Source organism: Heptranchias perlo, chromosome 26, assembly GCF_035084215.1.
Source record: "Heptranchias perlo isolate sHepPer1 chromosome 26, sHepPer1.hap1, whole genome shotgun sequence".
In the NCBI taxonomy this organism is placed as follows: domain Eukaryota; kingdom Metazoa; phylum Chordata; class Chondrichthyes; order Hexanchiformes; family Hexanchidae; genus Heptranchias; species Heptranchias perlo.
The window spans coordinates 42,683,024-42,694,406 of record NC_090350.1 but is presented as its reverse complement, the minus strand read 5'-3'; the positions used below and the strand labels follow the sequence as shown (position 1 = coordinate 42,694,406).

General features: G+C 44.5%; 1 protein-coding gene across 1 annotated transcript in view; it reads left to right on the top strand.

The window, feature by feature from the left end:
• Positions 1-5,223: 5,223 nt before the first annotated feature.
• The window catches only part of LOC137342881 (protein lin-28 homolog A-like), a 42,916-nt gene continuing 36,756 nt past the window's right edge, over positions 5,224-11,383 (top strand). The window contains exons 1-2 of the mRNA XM_068007055.1: positions 5,224-5,254; positions 5,466-5,638. Of these exons, the coding sequence (XP_067863156.1) occupies positions 5,224-5,254; positions 5,466-5,638 (204 nt within the window). The remainder of the gene's footprint in view (positions 5,255-5,465; positions 5,639-11,383) is intronic.

Genomic DNA, 11,383 nt, shown 5'->3' with positions numbered 1-11,383 from the left:
AATAACTTTCAAAAGGGAATTAGATAAATGAAGGGGAAAATTGCAGGGCTATGGGGAAAGAGCAGGGGAGTGGGACTAATTGGATAGCTCTTTCAAAGAGCTGGCACAGGCACGATGGACTGAATGGCCTCCTTTTGTGCTGTAACATTTTTAAAAAACAGAAGATGGGAGGCAGGACAAAGTGTAGTGGTTGTATTCACGGACACCAGTGATACGGTTGTGTGAAGTGCAGCACTCTGTGTATCACAGTAGGTCGAGCAGTCAAGGGCAGGCTCCATACAAATCAGGAGGTAGTTGGATGGTAACAATGGTTAGGCAGTCGGGAGGGAGATAACAGCTCAAAGCCTGGCTTGTGCATCAGAGGTCTTCTGACCAAGCGAGAATGCATTCCATTGGCTCGATTATTACATTTAAAACAGAACATCATTTAAAAAGTTGGAGATTAACATAATAGTGATGTTATTGTAGCTTGTGAGTATTTACATATATATATATTATATACAAACTACAATATGACCAGTGTTGACCTGCATTTTTAATTGAGGTTGCAATATATAAATACACACACAAATAAATAAATACCCACCACCCAGTGTGCAAAACCTATAAAATACAGCAAACTGCTGTTGTCCTACATTACAACAGTGATTACACTGCAAAAAAGTTCTTTGTTGGCTGTAAAGGGCTTTGGGATGTCCGGAGGTCGTGAAAGGCGCTATATAAATGCAAGTCTTTCAGTTGGATCGCATGGGAGCTTTTAGATTCGAGTTTGAAACACAAATATGAGCAGCAGGACGGATGATGCGATGCCATGTGTCCATGTTGTGATGTTCCAGTTCTGTGCTATGATCAGGCGGTGTGTGATAGGGTGTGAGGCGCCCACCCAGAGGTGCTGGCGGCCTTCCCCACAGTCCCTGTCTCTGGAAACACTCTGTGTGTTAAATCAGAGCCCTGGCTGGGTTGATATCAGCTGCCTAATATTGTGCTAACAAAGTGATATTTTACTGATATTTTCCAATGAGAAATTATGAAGTTTTTAATTAACTGAAGAAAATTGTATTTTTGAAAGTATTCGTGTCTTTGTACCCACGGAGACTTATTTAATTACCGGGGTGTTTATATAGATTTATAAATTTATATCTGCCCCCACATTGTAACTTTGTGCTGAGTTATTTTTCTGTGGGGGTGGGGGGTGAGTTTGTTGAATTGTGTTTCTGGGGGTGGGGGGAGTTTGTTGAATTGTGTTTCTGGGGGTGGGGGGAGTGTGTTGAATTGTGTTTCTGGGGGTGGGGGGAGTTTGTTGAATTGTGTTTCTGGGGGTGGGGGGAGTTTGTTGAATTGTGTTTCTGGGGGTGGGGGGAGTTTGTTGAATTGTGTTTCTGGGGGTGGGGGGAGTTTGTTGAATTGTATTTCTGGGGGTGGGGGGAGTGTGTTGAATTGTGTTTCTGGGGGTGGGGGGAGTGTGTTGAATTGTGTTTCTGGGGGTGGGGGGAGTGTGTTGAATTGTGTTTCTGGGGGTGGGGGGAGTGTGTTGAATTGTGTTTCTGGGGGTGGGGTGAGTTTGTTGAATTGTGTTTCTGGGGGTGGGGGGAGTGTGTTGAATTGTGTTTCTGGGGGTGGGGGGAGTGTGTTGAATTGTGTTTCTGGGGGTGGGGGGAGTGTGTTGAATTGTGTTTCTGGGGGTGGGGGGAGTTTGTTGAATTGTGTTTCTGGGGGTGGGGGGAGTGTGTTGAATTGTGTTTCTGGGGGTGGGGGGAGTGTGTTGAATTGTGTTTCTGGGGGTGGGGGGAGTTTGTTGAATTGTGTTTCTGGGGGTGGGGGGAGTGTGTTGAATTGTGTTTCTGGGGGTGGGGGGAGTTTGTTGAATTGTGTTTCTGGGGGTGGGGGCAGTGTGTTGAATTGTGTTTCTGGGGGTGGGGGGAGTGTGTTGAATTGTGTTTCTGGGGGTGGGGGGAGTGTGTTGAATTGTGTTTCTGGGGGTGGGGGGAGTGTGTTGAATTGTGTTTCTGGGGGTGGGGGGAGTGTGTTGAATTGTGTTTCTGGGGGTGGGGGGAGTGTGTTGAATTGTGTTTCTGGGGGTGGGGGGAGTGTGTTGAATTGTGTTTCTGGGGGTGGGGGCAGTGTGTTGAATTGTGTTTCTGGCTCCGAATGCTCTGGTTGTAATTAAGTGAGGAGTGAATGCGCCGCTTGTTCCCCTGGACTCTGCGCCTGGACGGAATGGCTCAGTGTCCGTCATTTAACGGCACAATCCGAATTCCTGCCATTGTCCAGCCCTGGGACCCACAGGAAATGAATGAGCCGATAAGATTTGACCTGCAGAGATTGGTCAGTGGTCGGAACCTTTAAATATCCCGCAGCGCTCAGGATTCCAGCCAAGAGGCCGAATCCAATATATCGGTTGTCGATAGTTGGAGAGGGACTCGGGTCGATCAGGACCGCTGATTGTCATTATTTCGATCGCTTTGTGTATCGATTTAAAAAGAAAATCTATCTTTAATAATGATAGATATTAAATGCCGTTTCTATCGGTGATGGGCCAAGTTCCCCAGATGACACCTGGACCCTGTAATTCGACAGCACTCTTGGTTTAACCGACCTGTGGACATTTCACGGATCACTGCCCAAGAGGGATGTTCAATATCCCCATTCTGTTTTATTTAAAAATCCTCCCGTTTATTGAAACATTCGCCGCGCTGAAACCAGCAGCAAACTGTCTCGGCACCAATAGACCTGTTTAACTTGTAATGTTAATCTCACTTAACCTGGTTTGACTCCCGTGTCTGTGCTGATACTAAGATTATAATATCTCCCAACTGGTCCATTGGAGGTCAGAATACAATCTGTAGTCATTTAAATCCGCTTCATTTCTTTAAAGTGTTTTCTTTCTCGTTTCCCGTAATGATTTCTTCCGGAAGATATTTATTTGTAAATGTTTTATATATAATAGACACTCATCTCTCTAACTGACCCCGAGTGAGTCAGGGGCTGTTTAAGGACGGGACTCCATTGGCCGGAGCTGGACACTAAGGTCAGATAATCCGGTAAAATCTCCCCCCCCCCCCCCTCCCCGGAAACACGACCCTCGCCCCACAAACTCAACATTAACTCATTAAAGTCAGGACACGGAATTAAAGAAACTCGGGAGCAAATATAAATAAATCCACCAAGATTGTTACCTTTTAAGCAAAGTGATATTTACATGGTTATTTTCTGGAGGGAAGATTTTAGGTTTATTTATTTTTTTAAATGGGGGTGGTTTTACTGAGATGTAGTTCCTGAATCTTCTCTTTACCAATTCTTTCATCGGATCTTTAAGTAATACATTAATTGTCTGTGTGACGTTAGATCAGTGTTTGCAATGCTGTATAAAAACACCCCAAAGATTTTCTTTCTGTTTGTTTTGGGGAGTCAGCTCCCTCACACTCACTCCCTCCCTCCCACTCAGATATTCACGGATACAATCCGCATCTCCCATTTTTTTTAAGAGTTCCCTTTTTTTCACGGTTATAATTTTGGACGAGGTGAGATTGAGACAGAATTGGAATTTCAAACTTTTTCGAGACATTTGTTCGGCGCCTGGGAGGTCCTGAGATATAAAAGGAATGTGCCGTGAAGGGGCCATAATTGCAAATGACCTAGGCCGAGCCAGGCCGGCCAATTGACCACCAAGCAGCCAAATTAACCGGGGTGAGAATCTCTCTCTTTTCCCTCAACTCGCTCATCCATTATTCAATTGACAGGTAGTTTCTCGCAGTCATTGGCCAGTGTTAGGTTAGGCCGGGGTTGGTATGTGGATTATCGGAGAGAATCTAGTAACAAGGCATTGTCAATAACAGGCCTCGGACCCTTCCCCCCAAAAAAACTGTTCAAGTGTCTTAATATCATCAAAGCACCGAGTTAATATAAACCGCAACTGGGACTCCAGTACACAGGGAGTGAGCCGGTAATATTCCGAATATCCTCGATTCACAGATATTGGTGGAAAGTTCTAATCAGTGACATTTGTGTGTGTGTGTGTGTGTGTGAGTGAGTTTGTATGTGTGAGTTTAGTGAGTTTGTGAGTGTGAGTTTGTGTGTGAGAGTGAGTTTAGTAAGTGTGTGTGTGTGTGTGTGCTTGTTTGTGAGAGAGTTTGTGTGTGAGAGTGAGTTTAGTAAGTGTGTGTGTGTGTGCTTGTTTGTGAGAGAGTTTGTGTGAGAGTGTGTGTCTGTAACCTGAGACAGGCGAGTTAATTTGCCCTGAATGCCGTGTATAACCTGTGAGCTAGAAGCGCAGTAAAACATTCCAGCTGGGTTTAAATGACCGGTAAAGACTCCGCGAATTTCCACTCATCTCCTTTCAACTCGCAGTTTATATATATAAAAAAATAAAACTTTCCCGCTGACCCTTATCCTGACGGCCGAGAAACACAAAACAGGAGTAGCTTCCACAATCGGAATCGCTTTGTTGACAGTTTAAACCTCCGCATCTCAGTAAATATTGCGGGAAAAAAAATTCTAGTATTTAAAAGGCACATTTTAAATGTATATAATTCATTTCTCTTTTGGGATGGTGGACGGATCGAAGTGGGTGATTTGTGATAGTTATCGATCTTGGGGAGGTCTTAATTGGGAATCATGTGCACATGGAAGGAAGCCAAACACACAAGGTGGGGGGAAGAGAGAGAGAGAGAGTGGGACTCAGTACCTGAAACTGACACATCTCTCAGCGAAACTTACAAAGGCGGGAGTCCACCAGCAATTTGCCCATCTCTCAAACCTGGGCAGCTCGCAGCCTTTTTAAAAAAAAAAGGGACACAGGAGTCATCCCGGGATTAACACCGCCTGCCAAAATGGCCGAAGGTCTTATTTCTTTTTTTTGGAGAGGAGGAGGGCAATGGTCAATTACTTTCCTCTCTCCCTTTGAATCGTTTCTTTTCTGGCTGTGTGTGTGTGGGGAGAGGGGAGAGGGGGAGGGAGTGTGAGCTGTTCATTGTTGTCCCGCTTCTGTTCTTCAGCCCCACGTACCGCCCACCTCCATTCAGAAGGGAAGATGTTTTGTAAAGCTCTCATCCTCTTCCCTTTCACTTTAAGCGGCTCCCGGGACCTGCAGCAAGTTTCACGTTTTATATATTGGAGGATTTACAACCTGAAAAGGACAGGTCTGCTGTAGAGAGAGAGAGAGAGAGAGAGAGAATATAAATCATTACAATTGGAAGAAGCAGAGGTGGTGGGACCGAGACCGGGATGGGATCCGTTTCTAACCAACAGCTTGGAGGTTCTGTATCGATTTGGGGGATTTTTAAAAGTCCTTTACAATGTCTTTAGTTTCACAGATACTCTGATGTTGTGAGGCTGGCGCGAGGGGTGAGTGAGTGTGAAAGTGTGAGTGTGAGCGCGTGTGAGTGAGAGAGATGAGGCTTGTGGGTGTTGAGGGTTTTTTTTTAAATGAAACCCTGGATTTTCATTCACTATTTCTCGCCCTGCAGCAGGTTCCGGGAGAGGCAGCGAACAGGATCTCGGAGATTCCCCCAAGGCGGCGGTCTCATTCGGGACCGGCCAGTGCAAGTGGTTCAATGTCCGGATGGGATTCGGTTTCCTCTCCATGACCGGCCGGGACGGAGCCCCCCTGGAATCTCCCATCGATGTCTTTGTGCACCAGGTACATCCATTCGCACGTCATTAGGACCTGCATCTTCTCACTCGGGGCTGCTCGTTGTGGTTTGATGGTGGGAGCACTTTTGGAACCAGTGCTCGGTCTCTTGTGCCCGCTTTCCTGCCCCCAGTTTCAATGTATCTGGTCCCCCTGTACCCGCTCTCCCGGTACCTGCTCTCTCCTCGCAACTTGTCCTTGTTCTGATAATTATCCCGAAATCATTATATCTCCCCCCACCTCCCAAGTTCTGTCGCTGATCGAAACTGGACAGAGGCTGGTACACTGGACAGAGGCTGGTACACTGGACAGAGTAAAATATGTAATTTAGGACAAACACCTGTTTTTTTCAGGTAATATTTTGATATCGGTTATTAAACAGTGATGTTTGTTTAATGATCATGTTAAAAGTTCTCTATTAAAGTGATAAAACTAAAGCAGGTCGATTTGAAACAAAACTAAAATAGTAGGAAGGAGATCTGAGTAAAAACAAGAGAAGTTTAATTTAAATATCGATAGTGAGAGATTTGCAATTAGCCGAGGATCATAATATCATAGGTACAGTACAGGAGGAGGCCATTCGGCCCATCGTGCTTGTGCTGGCTCTTTGAAAGAGCTATCGAATTAGTCCCACTCCGCTGCTTTTTCCCCAAAGCCCTGCAATTTTTTTTCCCCTTCAACTATTGATCCAATTCCCTTTGATAACCGGTTAACCCGGACACCAGGGGGGAGTGGGGCTCTTCCTGCAATCAAGCGTTTGCGAATGGGAATAATTGGGGGATTGTTTCATGTCGTTGATTTTTGCTACGAGCCCGTTTCACAGTGAGAGCAGCTGCATTCCCAGAATTCGATATCACCGAACTGTTCTGGGAAATTGAATGATTGTATCGGATATTTTTGCGATACGCTGAGAGTTGCTGTGTTTGTGTATCGCCCCCCTCTCTTCCCTCTCTCTCCCCCCTCTCTCTCTCTCCCCCCCTCTCTCTCTCTCCCCCCTCTCTCTCTCTCTCTGTTTCTCTCTCTCTCTCTTTCTCTCCTTCTCCTTCTCTCTCTCTCCCTCCCTGTCTTGCGGTTCTTCTCCCCCCTGGTCTCTGGGTGTACAGTGGGAGGGGTGAAGGATTCTCACAGCGCGGAATGTGAGCAGTTTAAATGGATAAATGTGCCTGAGGCCGGAGGGCTGAGCGGGATCATGGCCCCTGCAGAGCCGCAGATCGGCACCGATTGACTGGATTCTAATGGAAAATATTAAAACAAGTAAAAGGAGAGACTGTGGGGATCGATCTTTGGATATATTGGACTAGTTAACCAATCCAGCTCAGCGACGCCACTCGGCAATTTATTTCATTCATAAAAATCCTCAAACTCTTTAAAACGAGGACAAGATTCCCGAATCGGGAATCGCTTGGGATAAACTGACCCTTTCCCAACTCTTTATAAGAAATTCCCAGCTATCTTGCTTTATATCGTTAGAATTAAGTTTTGGGTGGGATAGAAAATTCGGATCCAGCACTGAGTGTTTGCCTGCCTCGCACCTGGCGATAGTTCCTGCTAACACAGACCATAGTGATATTGGTAAATACAGGGCCAGGGTCGGTCAATGCTCAGAGACCCCGCTTCGTGGAATATTTGAAGTACGCAAAAAGTTGTGCTTTTAATAAGATTGCAACGTTTAATTTGGTTTGATTGTTACAGTAATGATTTAATATGGTGACCTAAGTGTTATATATTTTGAATACAATGCTTCAAAGAGCAGACGGTCTCTGGTTGAGACCTGAGGTGGTGATGTGCAATGGGAGGGTTTAACACTGGTGATTTGGTGTTTTTGTTCTCTAAGAACATAAGAAATAGGAGCAGGAGTAGGCCATTCGGCCCCTTGAGCCTGCTCCACCATTCAACATGATCATGGCTGATCTTCTACCTCAACACCATTTTCCTGCCCAATTCCCATATCCCTTGATGCCTTTAATATCTAGAAATCTATCAATCTCTGTTTTGAATGTACTCAATGACTCAGCCTCCACAGCCCTCTGAGGTACAGAATTCCAAAGATTCACCACCCTGAGTGAAGAAATTTCTCCTCATCTCAGTCCTAAATGTCCTACCCTTTATTCTGAGACTGTGACCCCTGGTTCTAGACTCTCCAGCCAGGGGAAACATCCTCCCTGCATCTACCCTGTCGAGCCCTGTAAGAATTTTGTATGTTTCAATGAGATCACCTCTCATTCTTCTAAACTCTAGAGAATACAGGCCTAGTCTACTCATTCTCTCCTCATACGACAATCCCGCCATCCCAGGAATCAGTCTGGTGAACCTTCACTGCACTCCCTCTATGGCAAGTATATCCTTTCTTAGGTAAGGAGACCAAAACTGTACACAATACTCCAGGTGTGGTCTCACCAAGGCCCTATATAATTGCAGTAAGACATCCTTGCTCCTGTACTCAAATCCTCTTGTATTAAGGTCAACATACCATTTGCCTTCCTAATTGCTCGCTGCACCTGCATGTTAGCTTTCAGTGACTCATGTACAAGGACATCAAGGTCCCTTTGAACATCATAATTTCCCAATATCTTACCATTTAAAAAATACTCTGCATTTCTGTTTTTCCTACCAAAGTAGATAACTTCACATTTTTCCATATATTCCATCTGCCATGTTCTTGCCCACTCACTTAGCCTGTTTATTTCCCCTTGAAGCCTCTTTGCATCCTCCTCACAACTCACATTTCCACCCAGTTTTGTGTCATCAGCAAACTTGGAAATATTACATTTGGTCCCCTCATCCAAATCATTGATATAAATTGTGAATAGCTGGGGCCCAAGCACTGATCCCTGCAGTACCCCACTAGTCACAGTCTGCCACCCCGAAAAAAGACCCATTTATTCCTACTCTCTGTTTTCTGTCTGTTAACCAATTCTCAATCCATGCCAGTATATTACCCCCAATTCCATGTGCTCTAACTTTGTTCACCAACCTCCTGTGTGGGACCTTATCGAAAGCCTTCTGAAAATCCAAATACACCACATCCACTGGTTCCCTCTTATCTATTCTACTAGTTACATCCTCAAAAAACTCCAGTAGGTTTGTGAAACGTGATTTCCCTTTCATAAACCCATGTTGACTCTGCCAAAATCCCATTATTATTTTCTAAGTGTCCTGTTATCACCTCCTTTATAATAGATTCTAGCATTTTCCCTACTACTGATGTCAGGCTAACCGGTCTGCAGTTCCCTGTTTTTTCTCTCCCTCCTTTTTTAAATAGTGGGGTTACATTTCCCACCCTCCAATCTGCAGGAACCGTTCCAGAATCTGTAGAATTTTGGAAGATGACAACCAATGTATCCACTATCTCTATAGGCACCTCTTTCAAAACCCTGGGATGTAGATCATCAGGTCCTTGGGATTTATTGACTTTCAGTCCCATTAATTTCTCTAATACTATTTTTTTTACTAATCCTAATTTCCTTCAGTTCCCCATTCTCACCAGACCTTTGGTTCTCTAGTATTTCTGGGACACAAAGTATTTGTTTAATTTCTCTGCCATTTCCTTATTCCCCATTATAAATTCTCCCGTCTCTGTCTGTAAGGGATCCACATTTGCCTTCACCAGTCTTTTCCTTTTTACAAACCTATAGAAGCTTTTACAGTCCGTTTTTATGTTTCTCGCTAGTTTACTCTCATATTCTATTTTCCCTTTATCGATTTCTTGGTCCTCCTTTGCTGAATTCTAAAATGCTCCCAATCCTCAGGCTTACTGCTTTTTCTGGCAAATTTATATGTCTCTTTGAAAGGGAAGTCATTCTAAAGTGAGAACAACAACAAAATAAACCCACATGTTCTAACCCGGAGTACAAATGAGCTCAGTACACACTCTAGATTAAAGTTACACTGGGAATCTGTACTGGGGCCTTAGTTTTGCACTGTATTTATCAATGACTTAGATGAAGGAATAGAGAGCTGTATTTGCTGATGACACCAAGTTAGGTAATTGTAAACAATTTTACAACACCAAGTTATAGTCCAACAATGTTTATTTGAAATCTACAAGCTTTCGGAGGCTTCCTCCTTCGTCAGGTAAATGTTCAGGAGCTCCTCGAAGCCTACGCATTTTTTGCGTAGGCTTCGAGGAGCTCCTGAACATTTACCTGACTAAGGAGGAAGCCTCCGAAAGCTTGTAGATTTCAAATAAACATTGTTGGACTATAACTTGGTGTTGTAAAATTGTTTACAATTGTTAACCCCAGTCCATCACCGGCATCTCCACATCATGACCAAGTTAGGTAGCACAGTAAATAGTGTAGATGGGAGCAGAAAGTTGCAAAGGGACATTAATAGGTTAAGTAAGTGGGTAAAACTGTGGCAGATGGAGTTCAATGTGAGGAAGTGTGAGGTCATCCACTTGGACCTAAGAAAGATAAATCAGAGTATTTTCTAAAACAGTGAGGAGCTCGGAATTGTGGATGAGCCGAGAGATTTAGGGGTCCAAGTACAGAAATCACTAAAAGCCAGTGGACAGGTACAAAAATTTTTTTAAAAACCTTTATCTCATAGGGGCTGGAATACAAAGGGATGGAAGTTATGTTACGGTTTAAATAAAGCTCTGGTTAAACCACATCTGGAGGCTGCGTTCAGTTCTGGGCATCGCATCTCAGGAAGGATGTGTTGGCCTTGGTGGGGATAGAGCGCAGATTCACCACAATGGTATCGGGGCTAAAAGGGTTAAATTTATGAGGACAGGTTGGATAGACTGGGCTTGTATACCCTTGGCCGACGGGTGTTTTTGTGACTGGAAGGCTGTTTCCAGTGGGGTTCTGCAGGGCTCAGTGGCTCAGTACTTGGTCCCTTGCTTTTTGTGGTATATATCAATGACTTATACTTAAATGTGGGGGGCATGATTAAGAAGATGATACAAAAATTGTCCGTGTGGTTGATAGTGAGGAGGAAAGCTGTAGACTGCAGGAAGATATCAATGGACTGGTCAGGTGGGCAGAAAAGTGGCAAATGGAATTCAATCAGGAGAAACGTGAGGTAATGCATTTGGGGAGGGCAAACAAGGCAAGGGAGTACACAATAAATGGGAGGATACTGAGAGGTATAGACGAAGTGAGGGACCTTGGAGTGCATGTCCACAGACCCCTGAAGGTAGCAGGACAGGTAGATAAGGTGGTTAAGGAGGCATACGGGATACTTTTCATTATTAGCCGAGGCATAGAATATAAGAGCAGGGAGGTTATGCTGGAACTGTATAAAACATTGGTTAGGCGACAGCTGGAGTACTGCATATAGTTCTGGTCACCACATTACAGGAAAGATGTGATTGCACTAGAGAGGGTACAGAGGAGATTTATGTGGTTGTTGCCAGGACTGGAGAATTTTAGCTATGAGGAAAGATTGGATAGGCTGGGGTTTTTTCTTTGGAACAGAGGAGGCTGAGGGGAGATTTAATTGAGATGTACAAAATTATGAGGGGCCGAGATAGAGTGGATAAGAAGGACCTATTTACTTTAGCAGAGAGGTCAATAACCAGGGGGCATAGAGTTAAAGTAACTGGTAGAAGGATTAGAGGGGAGTTGAGGAGAAATTTTTTCACCCAGAGGGTGGTGGGGGTCTGGGCTCATTGCCTGAGAGGGTGGTAGAGGCAGAAACCCTCAACTCATTTAAAAAGTACCTGGATGTGCACTTGATGTGCTGTAACCTACAGGGCCATGGACCAAGTGCTGGAAAGTGGGATTAAAGTGGATAGCTCTTTTTCGG